The 26,171-nt window shown below is 30.3% G+C and overlaps 3 protein-coding genes across 3 annotated transcripts; all 3 read right to left on the bottom strand.

The window, feature by feature from the left end:
• Positions 1-12,592: 12,592 nt before the first annotated feature.
• On the bottom strand, positions 12,593-16,324 carry LOC111317069 (casein kinase II subunit alpha-2). Its single transcript, XM_022919397.2, has 10 exons — positions 16,001-16,324; positions 15,601-15,730; positions 15,281-15,475; positions 14,926-15,083; positions 14,338-14,428; positions 14,152-14,217; positions 13,597-13,679; positions 13,313-13,376; positions 13,138-13,206; positions 12,593-12,805 (listed from the first exon to the last, which is right to left on the bottom strand). Exons 1-10 carry the CDS (start codon positions 16,234-16,236, stop codon positions 12,746-12,748), a joined length of 1,152 nt encoding a protein of 383 aa, XP_022775132.1. The 5' UTR covers positions 16,237-16,324; the 3' UTR covers positions 12,593-12,745.
• Positions 16,325-17,608: 1,284 nt separating this feature from the next.
• Positions 17,609-21,593, bottom strand: LOC111317068 (ribonuclease III domain-containing protein RNC1, chloroplastic). The gene is made up of 5 exons (XM_022919396.2): positions 20,663-21,593; positions 18,951-19,155; positions 18,545-18,745; positions 18,293-18,379; positions 17,609-18,112 (listed from the first exon to the last, which is right to left on the bottom strand). The coding sequence occupies exons 1-5, from the start codon at positions 21,472-21,474 to the stop codon at positions 17,795-17,797; spliced, it is 1,623 nt and encodes a 540-aa protein (XP_022775131.2). The 5' UTR covers positions 21,475-21,593; the 3' UTR covers positions 17,609-17,794.
• Positions 21,594-24,167: 2,574 nt separating this feature from the next.
• LOC149512014 (uncharacterized) lies at positions 24,168-25,648 on the bottom strand. The gene is made up of 2 exons (XM_089753852.1): positions 24,867-25,648; positions 24,168-24,773 (listed from the first exon to the last, which is right to left on the bottom strand). Exons 1-2 carry the CDS (start codon positions 25,510-25,512, stop codon positions 24,715-24,717), a joined length of 705 nt encoding a protein of 234 aa, XP_089609978.1. The 5' UTR covers positions 25,513-25,648; the 3' UTR covers positions 24,168-24,714.
• Between the last annotated feature and the right edge of the window lie 523 nt (positions 25,649-26,171).

Below are 26,171 nucleotides of genomic sequence, written 5' to 3'. Positions count from 1 at the left end.
TAATGAATTTACTGAAATTTGATTCTCAAAATTTTAGTTTCACTAGAATTTGATTCGTAAAATTTCAGATATGCAAGAATTCATATTTGCAAGATTTCAAGATTCACATATGCCAATTACAAGACTTGCATCCAACATTTAAATTTTTTCATTTGAATTTTAGAGATTTACATCCAAAAGTTCAAAGCTTCTCATTTAAGTTCAAATGTTCACATTTAACAATTTTGGGATTCATATATAAAAAGTTTAAAGCTTTTTGTTTGAATTTTGGAGATTCACATCCAAAAGTTCAAAGCTTCTCATTCGAGTTCAAATGTTCACATTTAATAAATTTTAGAGTTTCACATTTAGGATCTCAAAGGTTCTGATTTGAGTTTCTCTTAAAAATTTTGATTCAAAAAACTTAAATATTCTCAAATATTATCATTTAAGACTCAAAAGTTTTCATTTGAAAATGTCATAAAGATTCTCATTTAAGACTCAAAGATTCTCATTTGAGAATGTCTTAAAGATTCTAATTTAAACTCAAAGGTGTTCATTTGAAAATATCATAAAGATTCTTATTTAAGATTCAAAGATTTTCATTTGAGAATGTCTTAAAGATTTTCATTTAAGACTCAAATATTCTTATTTAAGAATGTCTTAAAAATTTTAATTTGAGACTTAAAGATTCTTATTTGAAGATTCAAGACTTCATCAAAATATTCAAAATTTCTTTTTCAGATAACTTTCAAACTTTTATCAAGTTAAAATTTTACATGTAATGAATGTCATGATCAATGATGCAAATGCTTTCTTAATGATACAAATGCAACAATCTAGACCTTCACAATACTACAAATGTTATATTCTTAATCATGAGTCAAATATTTACTGTATAATGCGAATGCATAGCCAAAACAAACATAATACATGTAATGCGGATGTCCATGCCATGAAATTCTAATTAATTATGGTAATATGGTTCTCTCGACTCCACCATCTCACATTTTTCTTTTTCAACTTCTCAGCACTAACCATTTAGAACAAGTTTCGTCAATTGATACTTGACCGTAACTCACAAACTTTTCAGCACTAGCAATTTCAGAATAAATTTTATCCATTGATCCATATCATAACTCACAAGCTTCTCAGTACTAGACATTTTATAATAAATTATGTCATCTGATCACTTGATCACCACTCATAGGCTTTTTAGCACTAGCCATTCCAAAATGAGTTTCGTTTATTGCCCCATATCACTTTCATCATTTGACCATATCTCACAAATTATGTCAACCAATCCATCACCATACATGTATTAGTGCTTTATTTTTTTTGCCTCCTATCATCTTGAATTTAAAAAAAAAAATGCAAGAATCTTTTATGCACATTATCATTCATTCATTATCATTTCAAATCATGAAAAATGTAATGCAACCATACATTCTCTTGATTTACTCTGAGATGTAAAAATAAGAGAGTACAAGGTGAATTGAGATAAAAGTAATCAATAAGAAGTGAGTCTGGTACAAAAATAAATAGGCAAAAGAACGAATTCAAAGTATATCAATAAAGATGGTATTGAATGGTACAACAATGTCCAAACAATGAATACTTGGACAACTTTTAACATTAATCCAAAATTTTTCCTCAAAAACTCATTCTAATAACTTTCGGAGTCATTTTGAGCTCATTGAGCTTTGTCCTAGCTTTGAAAGATCTTCAAATGTCTTTGACCTTCCATCCATATGAACTGTCTATTCAACTCTCAACTTAAAAATTTACCCAAATCGTCCTTTTCGGGTTTTCAATTTGAGTCTTTTTTTTCTCTCATTTCTATTTTTTTTATTTTTTCACCTTTTCATTTTTTTATTTTTTTTCTTCTCATTTTTCATCCATTAGTGATATCTCCTACTCATCAATTTTTAGAATAACGTAGCATGATTTCGTTGTTTCATCACGTGCACGTCTTAGCCTAACATATGATCATTCAATTCTAGGATTCACATTTGATCCAAATGGACTTTTAAATGTTGTAACGTAGGCCAAGTGAAGGGTTATGAAAGAAATGGATAAAATAAGCTCAAAACATGTATTTAAAGGGTTTAAAACCAAATGATCATTCATCATTTGATGTAACTTGACATTTTGCCCCATTTCACTACTTTTTCCTTTTTTGTTCACCTTATTCCTCACAAAAGAACTTTCATTATTTTACCCAAAATCATGTGTGACATTTTTTTTTTATCTTTGAAACCTTTTATGCTCTTTTACCTTTTTTCTTTTTCAAAAATTATCTTTTAGTGTGAAAGGTGATCCTTGGTCAGCGTTTTTTAGAAAAAAAATCATACTAGACTCAAAGGGATAGCAATGAATGATTTTTTGAATGGTAAAAGAAAGATGACCATTTTTCATCTCAAACATGAATGCTTTCTTTGAAGATCATCTATTGAACAAAAATAAGTTCATGAATCTTCATAAAAGACTGCATATTTTTAAAACATATATATTCCACATTTGCTAGTAGCTAACTTCTTTTGCTTAAATAGTCTTCTCAAAATAATGTGAACGAGTTCTCAAAATTAAATTTCAAAATTATTGTTATCACTATCTAAATATTCATCATTTGAAATTTGAGAATGAGAATGAAAAGTTATGAAAGGTAACAAAGTATAGAACAATGGTTGAATAAAAAAAAATATAATGAAATGCATTATCCTTGACTTTTATTAAAATGATAACAAATGAAATCCTATTGCATAAAAGAAATCCTAACATTATTCTAAAAGAAATATTAAAATAACAAATAACTTTCAATCAGCCTTAACATCTTTCTCGGGATTATTCCTCTATGCAATTAGGTGAAGGATTTTTCTTGACATCTAACCCCCTGATTCATTACAACTCTCACACTCGTTCTTGATCTTCACTTGAAGCATTGATATTATGATTGGGCAATAGATTATCACTAACATTAGGTGTTGTTTCCCCTTCTTGATCAAAGGTTATCATTTCATCTTTGATTAATCATTGCACCTTATGCTTTAGAATAGTGTAATTTTTCATGAAATGACCAGTAATTTTATAGTGGTAGTTGCAATGGGCTGTAAGATTATACCACTTAAGATAGGGTGGCTTGAGTGGCTTCAGACTGCTAGGGGCAATTAAGTGGTTGTTATAAAGCTCTCAATATAACTCCGTATAAGTCATAAAGATTGGATCAAATACGAGTTTTTCTCAGGTAGTTTGTAACTCTTGTGAATCACTTGTTGGGTTAGCAAGACTGATTTGAGATTTTACAGGAGGTTGAATATTAAGGCTATATATGAGAGCTAAAGGTTAAAAATAGGTCGATATGTGGATGAGTAAGATGGCTGTGGTGCTGGCTGGTATAGGTAGGATGAGGTATTATTCACAGCAAGATAGTATGAGGAGTAACCTTGTGGTGGATATGGTTGAAATACCTTGAACTATCTGTGAAAGCTTACAGCTTGAACTTCAATTTTTTTTGGGTACTTTTTTGGTTTCTCCTTCTTTCAACTTGTCATTTTTAATGATTTTGCCTAAAATCACTATGTCAGTAAAATTTTTTGTGGCATTCCTTATCATTTTTTCGTAATAAGAAGATTTTAAAGTGCTAACGAATAATAACGTGATCTCTTTCTCAATTAAAAAAGGCTGCACTTGAGAAGCTATGTCATTTCACCTCTAGGCATATATTTTTGAATGGTTCAGTCACCTTTCTTTTTTCATATTCTGCAAAGATAGAAGATCAAAAGCTAAGTCTATGATATACTAATATTGACTAATGAAGTCATAGATCATATCACTTCAAGAATGAATACGAGTCTTGTCAACTAAATATATCACTTAGCAGCAGAGCTCGTAAGGCTATCTTGGAATACATGCATCAATAATTTTTCATTATTAGCATGGACAATCATTTTTTGACAGTATATAGTAATGTGAGTCTTCGGACACTTTATACCATCATATTTTTCAAACTCTGACACTTTAAACTTCGAAAGAATAACTACATCTAGGACTAAATAGAGCCCAACAGCATCTACAGAACCATAAAAATCGATGCCATTTATGGCTCGTAACCTTTCCTCTAATAAGTTCATTTTCTATTCAACTTTAGAGTCCTTCAGTGACTCGCCTCCTTTTAGTTTTAACTTTTCGTTCTCTTTTAGATCATTCAAATTAAAGACCTGAACTGGTTCTACTACCTTTTCTATAAAGATAAAATTTACATAACTCTAGTATTGTCCAAGGTTTGAAGTTGATGACATTCTAGGGTATGTGTATCCTATAGGATAGGTGAATTATTATGACGGTGGACCTTGTGCAGGTTGGGCTTGATGTGGCTCAAAACTAGAAAGGTAGAGTGGGTCATCCACCTCTTGTGATGGATGATCTTGTTAGCTAGTACTTTCTTCTATTCTTTTTCCCTTATTTAACTTATTCAAGGCCTTTAAAAGCTTACTTAACTCCCCTTCTAACTTTGCTTGAGCTTTCTCTATCCTCTCAAGATGATTAAAATTTTCTTGTCACATTTGTCTGGCTCAAGCTCTTGTATTGTATTGGTGAGTGGGGTTATTGCTTGGTGGAGCTATCTTTGAACCTTGAGTACCATAATTATAATAAAAAATGATATGCTTTTATATGTAATACATGCAACATACATTTTCATGGATATTGGTATGAGATATGGCAAACATTCCCAATGTTAAATATGATAATGAAAATAATGCATGACATGATAATGCAAATGCATAAAGTCAAACAAACAAAATGGTTGATCACAAACTGTTCCTTCTTGTGTCCTAACTTTGGGTTACATCTATCACTAGATAGAAAGGGCTCTATCCTAAGGCTAGCCTCTTAAGTGTACACTATATGTAGGGTTAAGTGATATTCACCACTAAAAGTTTTCAAATTGTTTCTTACATCATTGTCTGTCATAAATTAGTAAAATATTCCAATCCTCACCCATCACAGGTTACCAACGAAAATGATTCAATTTGAGTGAAAGTATTTTGCTAACCATTATGAAAATTATCATCTCACAAGAGCGTAGATACTTTACTTCCTCCTAAGAGGGACGAACCCCGAGTATAGAGTTTTTGTAATGCAAATGCATATGATAGTGTGTGAAGGAACATATAGGTTTTATGCCCCAAAAATAAAAGACAAAAAAGACAAAACATTAGTAAACAGATAACACAAATTATTATTATTTAAAACCATTAGACCAAAGAATAAGATAAATTTAAAAATTATGGCTTGACTCTCTAGCGTCCCCCGCAGAGTCGTTAGGCTATCATAACATATAAATTCAAAAATCTATAGCTAAACTTAACAAATAGAGTCACCACTAATCATTTTTAACTAGGTGTGATTGGTCATCTAAGGAATCTATCCTTTTAAGTAGCTCCTAAGCTTGACTAAGGATCTCTAAAAGAATAAGTTTGGGTCTACAAACCAGAATAGGGTTCGAGAGTTCAGTTACATATGGAGAAGGTTATAGAACCCTTACATACCCATCTAAAAGAAGGTATCATCTTATTTTAAATTTATCATAAGGTCTTAATTTTAATGGTTTTAAAATTTATTGTTTAATATTGAAAATAATTTTTAAGATTTCTCCATTAATCTCGTAGAACTCTTACAAATATTTTTTCACCTCAAGAGTATTCAAGGATCTCATTTATTCTCTTGAAGAGGCTTCATCATCAGAAAAAGATTTAATTATTATTTTTTGGAAAAAATATATCGAATTATTCCAGCATTTGAGCCAAATTAGAATTTTTTTTTGAATTTTTAAAATTTCCTTTGGGCCTATAATTAGAAATTCTTTTTCTCTTTTTTTTTGAAAAGAAAATAATATGATAATTATTTTTTTATTGATCTTACATTTAAATTCTTCCACTATTTGGGACAAATATAAAGAAATTTATCACCTAGAGATTTTTTAGGAGTTTATCATTTAAAATTTTTAAGATTTTTATCATTGGATAATTGTCAAATATTTTCAACCAAAATTTTATTTTTTATTTTTTTCTCCCCTTTTTTGAAAATAAATATTAATTATTATTATTGAAACTTTATCTAAATTATTTCACAATTTGGAACAAATTTAGAAAAAATTTCTCACCTAAAAATTTTATAAAAATTTACCATTTAAAATTTTTAAAAATTTCATTATTGGATAATTAATATTTATTCTAAAAAAAATTTATTTTTTATTTTTTCCTAAATTTAATTATGCAAAAAAAATTAAAAAGCTACATAAATAAAATACTAAATAAAAAAATACCAAAAAAATAGAAACGACTTTGTTGGAGCGGCTCGACGTGGCTCGACTTCAGACATAGAATGCGGCTTGGGGGATACGACTTAACTGATCGGCTCGGCTCTGCTCTGCTGAAGGGTTCGATTTGGGACACAGGTCGACAGAATGGGTTACGCTCGAGTCGGGTCGGCCCGAATAAAAACACGCGATCCTAAAAGTTTCTTAATGCTAAAATGACGTTGTTTTGGGACCAATATAAAAGACCTAGTTTTAGCTTTCTACTTCAGATCTCCATTTCCTTCTCTCTCTCTTCCCTTTCTTCCTCTTCCTGTCTTTTTAGAAACCAAATGAACTTCGGTTAACTTTCACTGAATTCTAAAAAACGTGTCAGAATCTTGGTTGGTTCGTCGGAGGTTCGTCTAAAAATTCAAATTTCGCCAGAATCTGCCATTAGATTTTGAAAAATCTGTCGAAAAATTCAACTAGCATCGAAAAGTTCATGGAAAAATTCAACTGGCATTGAAAAATTCATTGAAAAATGAAAATTTTCTTCGAAATCTGAGAATTTTTCATATTTTTCCAAAAAAATCTTTTTTTTCCCTAAACCCAAAAAATGTTCAAAATTTTTTTTCTAACTACTTTCTACTTGTGATTTTTTTTTTAATTCTATTTTTGTGTTTTGTATCCAAGACTGTATTTATAGGGCTTCAAATTTGAAAGCTTTAAACCATATAAGATTTCAATCCCTTCTGAATTTTAATTCCAAACCTTAATTTAACTTAAACTCTTCAACCCAGTTTTACCCAAACCCAACAACTTTTTTTTTTCATTTTTTTCATTATTATTATTTTATTATTTTATTATATTATTTTTTAATTATTAACAAACCCAAATCTTGTAGACCTCCTGACAGATTGGGATGTATACATAGATTAAGTTTAATAAGTGAAATTAAATTTTATATTTTCAATTTGAATCAAAATTTAAAAATTTTTCAGATCTAAATATCAAAATGAGTCAAACCTGAACAAACATATAGATTAGTATAAATATGATCTGAACCCAACTTGATCTGATCATGAATACCTCTATTTTTAGCTAAATTTATTGTTTCATAAAATTAAACTTCCAATTACATTAATTTTAAGCACTTTTAATCTTGAGTTAATAATTTTTATACTACAAGTCAGTTAATTTTAATATCTCAATAAAAAAATTACTCTTACAAAAATGTAAAAATAAAGTGCATGGATATATAATTTATAATAATAGTATAATATTAAATGTAATAATTAATAAATTTATTTATATTTTTAATGTATGGACGAATGTATTATTTTATATAAAAATGAATAATTGATGAATTGAACTATATAATATCTCGAGACGAGATTATTATGGTCGAGAATACTGTAATAATCGATACTATAATCAAATGGTACCAAGAGATAAAATTTTATATTTGATATCAAGCTGATAAAAAACTCACTATTATTATTATTTTTTGTTTAAAATTTTTCGATTTTTAGTAATTACTTTAAGTCTTGATTAATCTAAAAATGAATCGAGTTGAACCTTAAAAAGAAGGTAAACTTTTTTAAGTCTATGTTTTTTTATTCATAAAATTTGAAATTGAAACTTTATTTTAAATAGAATTAAATTCTTTATTACTCGAATAATTAAACTTTATTTTATATTATATTAAATTTTTTTAAAAAAAATTAAACAATGAAATGACTCATTAAACTAGTATTTTCCTTGAGATATTGTTTTATGTTGGCATAGTTTAATGCAGACAGTTTTTAACGTGGCTGACCAAAAAAAAAAAATGTTGAATTATTACATGTTTTGTTTTTTTGGTTCACGGGTATTTGTCTTAAGTTAGAATATTATATAAGCCAAGGTTTGGTAATTGTTGAAGGGAGGTTTACCCGCCAACTAACCGTCTATTTTTCTTTCCTTCATCGAAATAAATATAGTAACAAAATAATATAAAAATAATTTAATTTGTTTTTACAATTATTTTTTAAAATAATATTTAATAAATTTAAAAGGAGGACTGCATACAATATTAAATTAATGGATCTTAAATTGTGGGCCCATGATTCACGTGTAGCCGTTTGGACGGCGTGATTGGAGACTAATTAATTTAAAATCGTGATTTAAATACATTTTTAGGCATAGAATAGTGTCAATCTTAACGAATTAAAAAAAAAAAAAAAAGAAAAATAGGTGTCCCTGGCGGCCAGTAACTTTTCTTAAGACGCTGGTTAGCAAAAGAAAAAAAAAAAGATAGGAAAAAAAAAAGAGTTAGGTTAAATTTGGACAGTAAGTAAAATTGTTTTTAATGGAATTAAAAATAATAATAAATGTGAAATTGATTATAATAACAGTAAAATTAAAATTAATAATAAAATATATATTTAAATATAAATGCAATTATAGTAATGAGGTAAAGTACAATAAGAAAAAAAATTAGATTAAAATTGATATATAATAAAATTTTCAGATTATTTTTATGTAGTACTATATAAAATAAACAATTAAAAATTAATAAAATAATTTTGTTAATTTATTAATAATTTATTTGATTATAAAATGCATTAGTTTTCTATGTACTTATTTAAATTTTATCTTTTGTTTATTAATTAGTTTATTATATAATTATTAAAATTTATTTATTATATTAAATTTTATAAAAATTTTAAAATGAAAAAAAAAATTAAGTATAAAAATGTTTCTGATCCTACAATATAATATTAAGAGTAAAAAAATCCAAAGACAAAAATGGAAAAGGAGAGTGCGGTGGGAGTCCTCTGATCAAAATTTTGAGCTTCAATGCGATTTGTTTCACTGACTTTTGTTATCCAAGCATCTATAATGGTGTGAATTGAGCAAAAAATATTTTATTTCAATCGTATCATATTAATTTAAATAAAATTTTAGTAATTATTTAAATTTTATCATATTTTTAATATGATACGATTAAATTTATTATATTTTTAGTTATATTCTAACGTTAATTTTAATAAAATTAAATTAATATAAATTTTTTATTAAAATTTTTTTAAATTATAACTAAAGTAAATTTTTTAATTACAATTATAATAAATTTTATTTTTTTTAAATTTTTTCATAATTAATTTTATTGTGCATTCAAATAAAACTTTAAATAGCTACTTTCACGTAAGCATGAGTGTACATGACATGCGTACTTTTTTTTTTCTTCTTTGGCCGTTCATGACAAACGTAGTTTCAATGACATTGTTTAGTCTATTGATGAAGCTTTGAATGAATTATGGTACCGTTCATTTGATTATAAATCCAAACCAAAGAAAACGATGGACTCTCTTGACCAGCAACAGTTCCAGCAATTTATTATTACAATATGGACTATCTGGAGTGATAGGAACAGAAAGTTAGACGGTGAAAAGAGTAAAACTTTGCCTTGTGCATCAACCAACTTTGCGGGAGAGTATTAATTTGATGGAACAATATCAGGTTCGATCCGTTGCCACCAAGCGGAGGGATGAAAATGGCCTGTCACTGCTTTATACAAAGTCAATTTTGATGGCTCGGTGAATTTAATTTGCACTAGATATTTATGACTTTCAAGGAAATAGATGTGGAGGGTTATGCACTACTGAATCAATTTTTTCAACAGGGATTACTGCATTTTTTTTTTTTATTTGGGATATATTGTAATTTTTATTTATTCAAATCTAAGCAGAATTCTGCTATAATACATACAATTATTAAACAACGGTTTATTCTAACATTTCAACATTTAATTTTCATGCTTCACACAATGTTTTGTTTAGTGAATCTATGGTAATTTACTTATATCTAAAGTAATTCAAAACAAGATACTATAATATGATATAAAAATAATAAAAATAAATAATACGAAAATATATAGTTTAAAATTTTAAAAAAATTATAAATAAATTTAATAAAATAAAAAATTATATTTTATATTTTTATATCGATATAAATTATGATCTTGATTTTCATATAAAAATAATATAAATAAAATATTTTACATGATACGATGACATAAATTATCAGATTCTCACGTAATCTCATTTTAATATTGTAATGTATTCAATTCCTTTGTTGATTGATTATTCAAATATAAATTTAGGTACAGATAAAGAATTATATACATTAAGATTTAAATATTAAATTTATTAAATATTATTTTTTAAAAATAATTATATAATTTAATTAAATTAAGTTCTAAATTTTATTTTCCAATACAGTTTATAATTAGTAAATGCGAATCAATTAGCACGAAAATAAATTTCTTATCTGTCAGGGTTAGTTGGACGGAAATGAGATGGCTAGCCATGGATGAGGTCCGACCTGCAACATGTGAAATATATATATATATATATATATATATATATGTATGTGTGTGTTAAAATTTAAAATTTAAATTTATCATATATTATTTTTTAAAAATAATTATATATAATAAATGAGTTAATTTTATTTTTTTATTTTTTATTATTTAAACTTTTTGGTAAATGTTTTTTATGCATTTGTTATTGTTTTGTTTTCCTTCTGTTTTTTTTTTTCAAATTGTGCGATTATAAAATAAAAGTAGATTATAATTTGTAAAATCTTATTTAATTAAAAATCAGTAATTTTCTAAATATAATGTACTAACATTTATTACATAAATATTATATAATATTTTCATAAATACAAAAGTCAATTATGCATTTTTTAAAGATAATTAAGTGATTTTATATAAATGAAAGCAAAATTGAATCAAGCACACCGTTACCTTTCCCAAGTCAGGTTGTGAAAAGCCAGCAGCCCCAAATTTTCATTTCTCAATATTCCTTAGACTTTGATCTCTGATGTAATAATAATAATAATAATAATAATAATAAAGGTCGCAGTTGTGGTAACACCTAAGCATGATACAAAAAGTTTCGTTGTTCTTACCAAAGAAAAAAAAAAGTGTCGTTGTTCATTTCTCTCTTGAGTCAAAAAGAGCAGTTGGGGATTAAAAATAGGAGTTGTCACGTCAAACATCATAGCTTTAAAACCTCCAGAGTCCATATTCCCAGCTGGATTTCTCGTGGTACATGTTGTTTGTTTAACAAAGTTTTTCCATCAAAATTTTCGTGTGTGATCAATGGACTATGGTCCAATGGCGGTAGTTCGTCCACGGATAGATATGTTGAATTTCGACAAACATCGAAGATGCAACGTATTGGTATATAGAGTTAATAATTTCAAATACCAAAAAATAATATAAAAAATTATATATATTATATTTATTTATATTGATATAAATTTTGATACGATATAATTTATATTATTTATGTATTAATTTATCTAAATATATGATACAATATAAATAATATGTTTAATTTAATATTATCATATGAGAATATATTTAATATGTTTAATATATTTTTTATATTTATTTTAATTTAATATAAATATATAAAAATTATTTTAATTTTTAAATTATAATACTTAATTAATTATTTAATATCATATAAAAATCATTTTAAACATTTAATTATGATATTTATTTAATAATTATTATAAAATTATCTTTTTATATTAATAATATAAATATAATATAATTATTAATATTAATCCTATACATTATTATTATTTTTCATGTGAATTGGATCTTTGTATTGATCATGTCTGATTGTTTCAATGTTTTTTCAGGAAGCCAGCTAGAATCAAACAAGAAAGCTATGTCGATTCATGTAATTTGGGTGTTTTATTTATTAATCATGACTAAATACCTTCCTTTTTGTTCTTTTAATGTTGTTTTTTTTTTTGGTCTTGTTTTATTGCTGTTTGCTAATTTTTATGAGGATTGCAATTGCTTTATCTTCTAAGGTTTATTTTTTTTGTTTCCCATTTGTTGAAAGCTGATATATGAAGAACCTTTTGGTCTTTGTAAAGACACTTCAGAGTTCAAATTAAAGTTGAGATGTTTTGTATCTCTGTAGCTTGGAATTGTGTGGGATTTTTCTGAATTTGGTTGGGAAGATTGCTTCGTACACTAGAAAAGATCAGATGAAGTCTGATAGTTGAATTTTTTTCGCTAATGGTTGGAAGACAAATGCCTTGAAACTAACATGACTAACATGTTCTCTTATGAAAGTGGCTTCAAGTGCTATTTTCTTTCATGGAATTTGTTTTCATATTGTACATGCATGCTTGTTCATTTAACAATGACAAATTGTATCTACTGCTTGCAACCGAAATTCCATGGTGTTAAAACATTTTGAAACGTATGAGAAAAAACTGTATACTCTCAAACAAAATAAGTTAGGCGAATAATAATATGATAGCAAATATATTTCACACACAAATACTCACGATTGCAAACACAATATTCTGGAGTTTATGTAACATTTAGCACAACAAATCTCCCCGAACTAGTCTGGTCTGATTTTCAAATGAACACAAAGTGAATTTGACTTACTGAGTCCGCATCCTGCTACTTTCTGCAGCCCTGACTTGAGAAAAGTAAGGATGGGCCTGCAGAGGAAGACATCATTGCAAGCAACGGGCGAATGTTTAGTGGTATAATACAAGAATGGTTTAGGCAATGGCCTTGTCAGCAATTGAAGGCATGAAATCTCAGATCAGGAATAAGTCTAGACTACGTGATATCCATTTCATATTTATATATGAACATAAAGATGTTTCCAAGCAGCACAAATGAAAATGTTCATTTCAAAATTTTCAGACCTATAAATTTCATTCATATAAGAAAAATAGGAGAATGAAACTGAGCATCATAAGCCACTTTTAATTAAACCAAAGGAAAAAGAAAAGCTAGTAGCGATAGTAAGCTTATATAGACCTACCATAGCTTCTCTTGCAGTTAGCCTGTCCTGATGATCGTACCGAAGCAACTTATCAAGAAAATCAATCGCCTGAAAGTCAAAGAACTAAAAGAATGAATATCACTTACAAGGCATTTAGTGCACTGTATCTTATATTATTCAGTTTCATGGATGTTTGCCTAAAGAAGAAAATGACCTCAGGAGAAACAAGATGCTGATTATCCGCATTAATAAATTTGGACCAGGGTTTGCGGCTGTGCCTGAAAAACAACATATCAATTTATTAACGGAGTTAACCATTCCATACTATTAATATGTCTATATCACACTATTAATATGTCTATATCTATCAGAGGCATGTCATCTGTATGTGGAACTGCAGCACCTATGGGGGTGCTTTGCCATGGTTTAATGAAACCAGAGCATTTGTTTATAATTAAGTACAAACTTGAATGCTTCATAGGTTCATGCTTAATGTACCTTCCAACTAGAGCATCAAGTTGAGGATCAAGCTCCAAATGGTACTTGTTCAGATATGCATTTAACTCATCAGTTCCTAGCACCTGAAGTTACATTAATAGCAGTCAAAAGGTTTGTAGCAACCATGAAAACTGGCAACACTTTGGTAGGAAAAGACGAAAAAATAAGTGAAAATAGAACTTCTTGTTTGACAGTGCATGCAAAGATGCCCCTGGTACCTATCCCCCTATCAACTGATGGTCACGAATAGGAATTAATGTTTAAATCAAAACCTGCAAGGTTATCGCAGCATCTAAAAAGAATAGAGGGTAAACAACACTAACAGGTTTAGATAAAAAGCTTACAAAGTGCTGCTCCAGATGTAGATTATAAAAGAAAGATGGATAACATGAGATGGATAAGGTACTAAGATATAGACTAATACATTATCCCAGTAGCAATCAGAAAATGATGCATTATCCTAACCAAAATGTTAATTCAACAAGAAAAATGATAAGAAAATTAATCTTCAGCAACAATAATAAAAAATTTCACCAATTTGCAGAAGCATATTACCTTGGCAATTTTAACTAATTGATCATGGTTGTCATGGCCATAGAAGAATGGTTCCTTCCGGAATATCTACACAATAAACAAGTATAACAAACAAATCAAACAACATAAATATTCTATTACACACCCAAAATTGATCTTTCAAATGAAAGTTTAATACATTTAAACTACAATAATGGTATTTCTCACCATTCCAGCAAACATGCAACCAAGGCTCCACATGTCCAAAGAGTAATCATAGTCCTGTAAATCTACCAGAAGCTCGGGTCCTTTAAAGTACCTGAGAAATTAAATTTCCCAAAACTGAATCCAGATTGTAGATGTCACCGTAAACTGAAATAAACATTCACAGAGCTATTAAGATTCCAAATCATCCAAAGAATCTGAGATCTTTGACAACCTGGGTTTGGAAACTAATCCTCTGAGTCTATAAACAATAAAAGAAATGGCAGATGTATTCTTGGAGGAGTCCAGTTAGTAGTAGTTCAAAAGAAAATTAAAAGTGGTACCTATCTAATTTCCCCTAGCTTGACTTGTTTAATGAGTTTCATGATAACTTTTGAATCTATATACCTGTAATACCAACCAAATTCAGTTTTTGAGGAAAGCCAATTCAAGGAATAAGCACAACAGGCATACAAGCAATTAACCCCAAAAGAATTTTCTTTTTCTTTTTCAGATATGGACTAATATTTAACCCAGTCTGCTTTTAAGGTCTTGAAGGAAAAACAGTCTTGAAAATTAGTCATATTATTCATGCAGTCTTCAAAACATTACCTAGAAGCCACACGGACATTATACTCTTTGCCAGGATGGTAAAATTCAGCAAGTCCCCAATCTATCAAGCGAAGTTTCCGCAGCTCATGGTCTATCATGACGTTGTGAGGCTTGACATCTCTGTGCATTATTCCTTGCGAATGGCAGTAATCTAATGCCTACAAAGCAAAGAAATCTTTTCCTATCATCCTATAATGCAAACAGGCGAACTAGAAATCCTCCAAAAGCTTAAAAAAGATAGTAAATCTTTGGAAATCGATCAAGTAATGACTAAAACTAGAAACAACCACCAAACAAATATGATGATGGAGCATAGTTCTATATATGAAAGTTTGAATGAGGGGCGTAATATTACCTTAAGAAGTTCATATATGTAGTAGCGAATGTCATAGTCTGTCAAAGTAGGGTAGAGAACTTTGAAATCTGTACTGTTGACATACTCAAATATCAAGCTAGGCGTTTTGGAGTGCTGATCTCTTACAATATCAAGAAGTTTAACAACATTTGGCCCACCACATAGATTCTGAAGGATTTTTATCTCTCTTTTAATCTGCCAATAATAATAATAATAAAGATTACATTTATAATAATCATTGCAAATATGCCTTAAGATTCTATCTCATATAAATCTACTCGAATATTAATCAAATCTGACAGATAATAATAAGTACTAACCTTCTTTTTCTTGACAGGCTTGAGGATCTTGATTATACAGCGCTCATTGTTATTGACATTTATGCCCTCGAAAACCTCACTGTATTTTCCCCTTCCAACTTTACGAACGACCTCATAATCATCTTGATCACTAAAACAGACACGATCGAATAAATCAATTTACGCCGATCACGAACTGAATCGAACAGTTAAACTTAACATCAGGATTATATTAAAAAAGTTATAGAAATGCTTAAGTAAGTTCCGCTAGTAAGATTGGAAGATCTCGTTAATTGAAGCCAATTACAGAATCTTGAATTCGTAATAGTTGATGTAACCTAGTTTAGATTTTGATTAGACAAATCAAGAACAAACCTAATCAAGGATCAACATTAATTTCAAGGAATTAATTTAAATTTACCCCCATTGAACAGTGAGGGACTCGTAATCCCAGTACTCCTTAGGACGAAGGACGTTGACGTCAGGATAAACGCGAGATTTGGACATGATTCGCCGGCGATTGGGACAGGAGATCTCGTCGATCTTAAGGTTATCGTAACAGTCGTAGGCGAGGGGAGGGCGGGAGGCGACGATGACGCAAACTAGCAAGAGGCGGAGTAAAAATGGAGGGTTGGTGGTGCGTCGGGCATTTTTCATTCATTCAAGCCAAGCCAGCCCATTTCTTTTCTACCTTGGAATGATTTGGCTAAAGGTTAGGCTAGCGAGGTTTTGGTTTTGAGGGAACAAAGGGAATGGGTGAGGGTGGGTTGGGTGCGCCTTTATTTGCTGCGATGACCTGAGCTGGGACCTGACCTGACCAGACCTGACCCTTTTTGTTTTGGAAATATCAGAAGGGAGTTTGGAAGGGGATTTTTTTTGGTGTGTAATGGTGTTGGGAACTGAAATGTCGGGGTGTGAGTGGATAATCTAGTGATGTGGCAGCTTCTTATTGGATTGGTGGAAAGTTTTGTAAGATTTTTGTTTTTCTTTCCTTTTTAAGTTTGCTCTGATTTTTTCCTAACGTTCTTATCTTTCCATATGATATTGGAATTTATATTTAAAAATTATAAATTTAAATATTTTTTCAGTAACATATGTATAAAAATAAAGAGTATAAAACATATAAAAACATAAAGTTCAAAGGTAAATTAATAATTTTAAAAAATTGTTCTGATTTTAATACTTTTTTTAACCAAAAAGAAAAAGGAAATTCATATATAAATGTTTTAGTTCATAGACTTTTGTTTTATTTAAGCTTAATATTTTTATAGATGAGAGTATTTTGGTCTTTGCGCAACTAACCTTACTTTCACTATTTAAAAATCTAGGATACCAATCTTTTCAACCGAAAGAGATTTTTATTACTTCTAGTAAGGGTACAAAATATGACTAAAGGTCTATTTCAACGGTTAATAAAATTAATTTTTGTGAAATTAATAATAATAATAAAGGTAAAATTAATTATTATAATAGTTAAATTAAAATTAAGAATAAAAATGTGTTTAGATATAAATGTAATATTAATGATGAGATAAATTATAATTGAAAAAGAAATGATTATAAAAGATATTAAATTAAAATTTATATGTAATAAAAAATTTAAATTATTTAATATTTATAAAATTAATAAAATTATTTTAAAAAGTTATTTTTATACCATATAATAAATAATAAAAAACAATGTGATTTTATCAAAAAAAGACATTGTAAAAGCTTTTAAATACAAAAATTAAAAAAAAAAGAGTTGAAAAATATAAAAATTGAAAGAAAAAAAAATCCTTGCGTTTGTTTTTTCACTGGACCTATGAGAGTCCAATACATGTCTGGAGGTATAGCACGATAAATCACCACCGCACATTTGCTATCCAAACAAAAAATTAATACGATTACAAGCATCTTTCTCATCTCACCATGGCTGTGATAAAATCCAAATGGGACCTAAGAATGTGATTTTTCCTTACATGAGATTGACAGTCACATAAGCAATAATATGAACTCGCAATTAGATCGATTATTTTACACAATCACATTTAAAAAATATATTTAATAAATCTTAAGTTTAATTCTTGACATTAACCTTCATTTTTCATATTCTCACTTCCAGACTTCCTTTGTATCATGAAAAGAAAAAAGCAATAACGGGGAAAAAATGCATTACAATTACGACAGTTTGTAGCTTTGCGATACATTCCATTGTAGAATCGAAGATATTTATTTACACAGACTTGGGTTGAATTTGCTCGAAGTCGAAAACGTCAAACATTAAGCGCCTCACATCTGGCTTCCCATAGACAGTGTATGAAAGGCCATGGAGGGCTTGTTGAACAGCAGTTGTGGCAGGATTTCTGAGTCTTCGATTGTGCTCATATGCATCTTGAACCTGCTCCGAGTAGATGATAAAACGATGGAGATATTTTTCCCTCAAATACCTCCCGCAGAACTTGTTCATAAGAACACGGCGATGCCTCTCTTGTAGCCATTTTCCAGGGGCATCTAGATGCTTCATCAGCAACCTCTCAGCCATAACAAGATCCTAAAGAATTTCAAAACAGACAACTATCAGATTCAGTTACCCAAAAAGATTTTGCCCCATATCCTTCTTTTTCTTCCAAGTGTCGTACCAAATAGAAAGGAAAGACAGGTTTAATAAACAGGGTATTTATTGTTGCTAAAAAAGGCCAAAACATATGTCCAACACAGAAGAAACCATTACCTGGATCTTTTGGCCAACATATTCCAACCGCTCAAAGCAAAACCGAGGATGTTCAAACTTGTATTTTGACGGATGCATAAAACAAAGCTGTAATCCCAGAAATGGAACAAAAACTTAGGAATCAAACAAAACTCAGATCAAGCAGGAGAAAGATGAGTAACTTGGATCTAGAGAATGAGAATAAACAAGCAAAAATATTTATGAAAATAAACGCGCGATATACATTCATGACAGACTAAACAGTCAAATTACCTGAAGCCCAAGTCCGAGTTCAATGTTCCTTGCTTCAGTAATTTCAGGAATTCTATCCTTAACTGCCAAGGGATATCCTAGTATCAGCATAACTTGCGGCTTGCTGTCATAATCCCAGATATTTCCCCGAAACCGATGCATACCTGGTGGCACACAAGCCCTGAAGAGTCTTGGATGTGCAAAGAGAGCATCTTCAGGTGGCTGTAAAGAAAAACGAATTAGGTTAAGTTTCCCTACAATTTCAATGTGAATGAAATGCTTCTCCAGGCCCTTTTACAGAGAAAGGTTGCTCTAAAACATAATCCTAGTCAAACACCTATTTTCTTTTCTTTTTACTCCCGCTTTCAGTTTTTCCATTTTAACTCATAAGCTATCTACAAATGAAGGAGAACAAATCAAAGCTTGCCTTATAAGTAGCAACATCTTGCCAACTGAGCTTATTCCCTTCAAATTCAACAGAAACATAATCTACATCTTCAAGTTGTCTCCTTAACCGTGGCTGACAGACCTCAGCTTCTGGATCCATTCCAAATACTTCAAAAAGAACACGATACACTTCTGGCATACCAAAACATAAGTATATTGCCCCAAACAAAGCCCAAAAGACAGACCTGGCCATAAGGACATAAATTAGTAGTCAATATGTATGCATAATTAGTATACGACGGATATCTCACTATGCCACCACCTAATGCATCAAGTGATAGGAGCTCCCAAGATGCTCACATGTATTGGATACATACGTGCAGCATGACATTATCTATCCATGTTTAAGTTTTTCTAATAGGAAAAAAAACACATCCTGCCAGTAAGCTAAGACTCACTGGCACATATTAACAATCAAGATACAAGTTATATATCAGCCACCTAACTATTGCAATAAAAAGTATCTATCAGCTTTCCTACCCCTACCCTGACATTTTTACTGTATTGTTGACACTGATATTAGCAAAGTTCCATAACTTCTGAGCTTTCAGGTCTTCTCCGTCCTGATGTTATTCCAGCCATGCAATTTGTTCTTAGAACTTAAATATGACATTTGAGACATATGCCATCAACTTAAGCTTTTGGGATCATGAGTTACCCAACTATCTCCAATATATTATACATCCTAACGAAACGATCATAGTCAAACGAATTGTTCAATGCGCAGAACCACTTGCTCAATTTCACATAACAGAGCATTTGAATAAGAGTAAAGCATGTTTGGTGCCAACAAATACAAGTTCATTTGGTAGCTTCATCACTAGCAGATAACACAGAAAGAATATGCATAATAATAGTGACCACCCCCATCCTACTACAGTCAACTTATTATCACAGTGACAGCAGTCCCATCATATGGCTCCAACTTGACTCTTCTCTTTTATCAATAGCACACAACAAACCTAGTGCACTACTCACTAAGATGCAGTGTGTTTAAGCAAGTTAGGGCTTCAACAATGAAATATTCAAGAATCGAGATATATGTTTGCTCAAGCGCAGCTGCAACAAAAGAGTAGCTAAATTCCAACCATGTACATCTCCTTTCCCCAACAAGTATGGTAGTCTTTTTTCATCACATGCATCAATTGTTGAATCACAATGCAATGAAGATTCGGTAGCCAATCAGGAAGATGGCAACCACCAAACAACAGAAGAATGTGCCTATTGCAAATTGATGTTTAGTTTGCCAAAGCATAGCATCCGAAGTCCAAACCAAAAACAAAAACGCATAAGAGTAAGTCCTCAGTTAACCTATCATAGATTGAAGAACTTAAAATTCTAATTATATAATGACACTTAGAAGGTAGAAAAATTGCAGGCAACTAAAAGACAGGCCAAAACATGATAGTTGAAAGCAAGGAGCCTTCAATGGTCTTATTTCCATGCCATGGTATGTGACACTAAAATTAAGAGCACCAATTGCCAAAATGAAAATGCAGCACCTCATTTCAGATAAAAACATAGACTTAATTCCACATATTATAACTTGAAATACAATCAAATGACCTGCCCTAATGTACCCTCAACCTCAAGTTTAAACTAGCATACAACATTGAATGGATCTGTGAATCCTACACATCAGTATCTGTTATGCATATTATTCATCAAATTATAAACAGAAGAAAATCTTACTTCACAGGCGGTTCCCTGTCTTTCCTAATTAACTTATCCATATCATCATAAGGAAAAATCAAATTCCGCAAGCTAGCCGCTTTAATCCAGTTAGGCAAATTCCTCTTCCCAATCAAACCAAACACCCTTTCCCTCATGGGTCCCGGCGACTCCCTCGGATACCTCTGCAACAAAAATTCCGCCAGTGCCAATTCCAGTACATACTGGCCCAAAAACCAAAGCCTGGAATGCGCGGACCTGACGTGCCTGGCATTAGTCCTATCACAAGAAGGATGCTGAAACGCCAAATACAATAAAGTATCAAACTGTTTCGCCGGATTATCATCTCCCAGCTCATCAGATTTCTCCAAAGGGTACCCCAAAGCCTGCTTAGCTTCAAGCAAATACTCATCTATCCAAGTATTGTCCGCATTGTTAAGCTTCGAAGAAGGCAAGCAAGAGCTTAACAAAGGGAATTGTTTTAAGGATAATTGTGGGCTGTTTAGGAATCTTTCTGTCAATTTTTTGTCATCAAGTGGAGGTTTTAATATGAATCTTTTCGGAGGTAGTTTTTTCCTTGGAGCAGTAGCCTTTTTACGTTGGGCTAGCTCTTTCAGGAGTCTTTGCGGGCTGTTTCTGGGAAGTTCTTGCGGTGGGTCTATAGCAACAGCGAAAATACAGAAATTTCTGGGTTTTGATGGTTTTTGGTGGAGTTGAAGTGGGAAGGGAGAGAGAGATGAAGAGAAGGAGATTTCGGAGAGTTTTTTTGAGAAGGGTGTGAGAGAGGAAGAGAGTTCCATTGAAGGACTCGTTGAATTAAAAGACTGAAGCATCTTTTAAAGTGTTTGATTGCCGGAAATGGAGATTTTGGGTTTGATCGAAGGGGTTTTAGGGAGGGTTTGGATAAGGTGAAGAATGGTGGCTGGTTTTGCACTAGACGACTCCGCCGGTGAGGGAGATATTTTTGTTTTAATTTTTCGTTTCCCATGATAATTTAAAACGGCACCGCTTGCTTCATGTACGTATACGACGTCATTTCAGTACTGGTAATTTGATATTTTGCAAAATTGCAATTTTTTTTCTTTTTTCAATTCATAATTTTTGTTTTTTAATTTTCTAGAAAAGAACCAGGTCCAAAGGATTGAATTCTTTTCGCATTATTCATCTTGCTTGTTCTTCTTGACCAGCATCAAAAAGAACTGCTTTTCCAATGTGTATGTTGATCACTACTCCATTTATGTGATCAAAATCGTGATCAACTATTCGCATTTTTGTCACAGTAATTTCCTAATCAAGATCACTACATGCCCTGTTTTTCCAGGCTCTTATTGACAAGTTCAATTGTGTTTCGACTATCTGCATGTCATGAAAGGAAAGTTTCATAGCAGGAACTTTCACGTAAAGTGAAACAACCAGTTTTATCAGAATTTTCATGGTTATTTAAATCTTGATGCATTTCTTGCATATGAAGCTAGGAGAGGATGACAGACAAGTCAGTTGCGACTGGAGCTCATGAAGTTATTATATATATACCTGGCAGTTTTTAAAGCATCAGTTCCAGACTTTCATCAGATGGTGGAGAAGGTGCAATCTTAATTCCAAATTACCCACCGAATGAACCTATTAATTTAGTAGTAAGTTTTGAAACCGTTCACATGGGATGGGGAAATCTTTGATGGTATTGGGGACAATCTTGTAGATTCTTGTAGATTCTCAGCAACTTGGTTTCCTTAGTCATTGTATATTCTTTTTTCTCTTTCTTCAAAAATAATGCTGCACTAAGAGAAATGCTGTTATACCATCTGCTTCCACTCAATCTGGACAGATGAACAAATCAGCTATTTAAAAAAAAAAAACTACATAAAGATGCCATGCCAGAAATCTCTTTTTGGGATCAAACATGCATTTTTAAATGTTGCACCATTCAACATAAATTCCCTTTGAAAAACTTTTACAGATGTGATTATTGCTGTTATATAGCAAAGGATGATCAAACCAAGAGAACGATAAAGGTGTGCTTGTACCAAGCAGGATTTCAAATAACGGTTATATAATAAAATAGCAACTGCGAAATTGCAGTAGCATCATCATCACCTGCTACCATTATCGAAGAAAATACAGTTAAAAAATTAAATCACATTCAAAACGATACATAACGGTCGTTAAAAAATGATATAATAAAAAATAACGATAATAACATACCATTATTATCGTTATTTTTATTTTCATAATCATTGGTTCAAGTTAAAAAAAAAAAATTAATCTACAATAATCTTAACTAAATTTACAAATTACTAAAATTCAAATCAATCTCAATTTTGAATCAATAATTAAAATAAAAAAAAGTAAGAAAAAATTAAATTTTTTTTTTTTTACAAAATTTTTATAAAATAATGTTAATCTTTGTGATAATATGATAAAGATGAGATTGAGATACTCTATAAGCAATGATATCAATGAGGGTACACGAGAGAAAATGATAGATATAAAGAGAAAAAAAAAAGAGAAGAAGAAAACACAAAGAAGAGTTGAGGATCGAACGAGGGTTTCTGCTTTGGGGGAAATTTTAGGAGAGGGGCTGTCTGCATTGAGGGGTACACGGTGCTGAATGGGGTGAGGGGTGGGGCGAGGATTTTTATTTATTTAATTTTATAATTAATTTTATTAAAATATAAGTTTGAAAATTTGTAATTTTTAAAATTATATATATACGAATTTTAGATGAAAATTTTTAATAAATTTTTTTACATAAGTTAGATAAAAAATAATTAAAATTAAATATTATAATTTGATTTTGTTATTTACTAATTTATGATTTTATATTTGAAATTTAATAATTTTTTTATTATTTGATATTTATATTGTTATCAATTCTTTTGTTATAAGATTAATTTTTATTAATTTATAATTATAGTTGATGAAATTTAAAATTATTATATTTTTAAGTTTGTAATTTTATTAAATATGGATGCTTGGTATTTAATGTATTATGTTTAGTTAATATTTTGATTTATCTAAAATTAATTTTGAATATGAATTTGACTTAAGTAAAAATTTTGTTGCTAAACAAAATATAAATAAAATTATGAATAATTTTTAAAAAAAAATAAAAAACATAGAGTATCATAAATTATTTTAAAAAATATTAAATAAAATTTTTTATAATTATAATTATTATATTTTATAATAAATTATATAAAATTAAAAAAAATTCATTATCATAATGATCATAATAATTATAATAATTTTTATTATATCTAAAAATACGATAAATATGCTCCAATCAAAAACGTAATTGCGAAGGTAATTCTTGGTACCAAGTCTTCCAAAGTGTAACTTGAAAGGATTGACTGATTGGAAAGCTGAGCTCAAGTCAAATAAGTATAGTAATTGGTCCATCACCCATTTTGTTAAAAAAACTAAGCTGAAACTTCCATACAAACATCAATCACAGAAAATTAGTCAACAAGAATCAGTCTAAAATCTATCCATATCGGCTTGGAGGACTGGTTTTTTTTTTTTTTTTTTGTCAAGCCATATTCATACTTAGAACTTGGAAAAGCCAACTACTTTGGAATAGTAGTCTCGGATTCCAGCATGTTATCCAACTTTTGTTGTATAGTTTGCACCTGCTCATGCAAAGCATTCATCCTAGTTCTCTGCTATTATCAATTGCTTCTTGGGCCTTCCCAATTTTAATGATGAAACTTAAGCTGCTCTGATATCAATTTGTCAAGAGTTTTAATGTGACTGAAGAAGAAATGAGAATTGAGAAGAAGAAAAAGATAAAGAGGCCAGAGAAGAAAAAAAGAAGAAAGGGAGAATTTGAATCTTTTTATTCATACTTTCTATTCTGTTACACAATATTTTATGTTTCGAGCACATTCTACTTTCTTCCATAACAATCGTAACATAATTTAGTTATTCTTCCATAACAAACATAATAGAATTTAGCTACCAACTGATACGCATGACAGCTTTTACACAATTTTGTAAATATAAACTAATGATGAACTACCACTGAGACTATTGCTGCACTCTTATTGTGTAAATCACCAATATCAGCTCCCGCCTCAACTGCTGATGTCATTACCTCTTCCTCCATTACAGCTACTTGAAGGAGCTTGTGTTCCTGTAGAGATAGCTTATCGTCCATTACAATTACAAGAAGAAGCAAGTGTTCCAGTAGAGTTACTTGAAGGAGCATGTGTTGCAGTAGAGTTACTTGAAGGAGCATTTGTTGCAGTAGCGGTACTTGAAAGAGCATGTGTTCCAGTAGAGTTATTTGAAGAAGCATGTGTTCCAGTAGAGTTAGCTCCTCCTCCATTACAGATACTTGGAGGAACATATGTTCCAGAAAAGATAGCACATTTGTCTGCTATAACCTTAATTTTCTTATTTAAAATATCAAGCTTTTGATCTAGATTAACTAATCTATTTTCTATTTTGGAAAAACGATATGCAAGAGAACTGTGATCAAGCTTAGATTGAATCTCATCTAGAAGATTTTCTAAATTTGTTGCATGAGAAACATTCTGTAGTTTTCCTTTTATGTCAGCAAATTCATTGCTGAGTTTCCCTCCTAAAGCTTTTAATTGTCGTCGAAGTGTTTCTTCATTGAGACTCCTGATCTCAACTATCTTAGAGATATTTATCATATCTCCTTGGCTAATAGGGTTTCCTAATTTATTCCATAAGAATAAATTAATCCAATTTAACTGGTTGTTTCCATAGGCATCACTTTCTCCTAAAATTTCAAAAGTTATAGACTTACCATAAGTAAGACCTCTTTGTCTGTAAGTACCAACGGGTAGCCTGAGGGTTTCAATATCCGTACTTTCAAGGTTGACGATTGGAATTTTGTCCGTCATCGTCTGAACTTTCTTGATGATTCTGCGGAGGATATGGTCTTCCTTGATTTGCTGAAAGAGACTTAAAAAGAGGATGTAAAAAGCATGAAGGATTTGGTAGGAAAGACAGTGGTTATTGCTTTTCCGATACCTTCCTTTATTCTCAGTGGTCTCCTTTTGTAGATGAAGGAGAACCTTTCTATTGCTGCGTGGCTCATTAGCCCTCTTGAAAACGAAGCATATCACGTGAAATTATTCAGCCATAAATCATAATTTAATAACATGTGAAATTATTCAATATTTCAATCTTAAATAATAATTTAGTATGGCGTGAAATTCATAAAAAAATTATATAAAATTTATTCTTTTATATGATAAATTTTTACATAATTTTTACTATCCCAAAAGTTGAAGATTAGCCAAGGATCTCAAATCCAACACAGCGGAAATTTAAAGATTTTGATTCTTGAATTATATATATAAAATCTCAAATAGAAAAATATATGCAAAGGCAAATTTTGAATTTATTTATTTATTTTATTATTAGAAGAAGACGAATCGGTGAGGCATTATTATATAAATAAAGATAGGGATCATTGGATTCTCTTTCACCACCACACCAAAGAAGACCCAATTATAGCCGTTAATTGGCCATGTCAGGACGGTTGACCCACCCCAAC

The sequence above is a fragment of the Durio zibethinus genome, chromosome 24 (assembly GCF_047325235.1).
Source record: "Durio zibethinus cultivar Kanyao isolate XHJ-2024 chromosome 24, ASM4732523v1, whole genome shotgun sequence".
NCBI lineage: Eukaryota > Viridiplantae > Streptophyta > Magnoliopsida > Malvales > Malvaceae > Durio > Durio zibethinus.
This window is presented reverse-complemented; position numbering and strand designations above follow the sequence as displayed.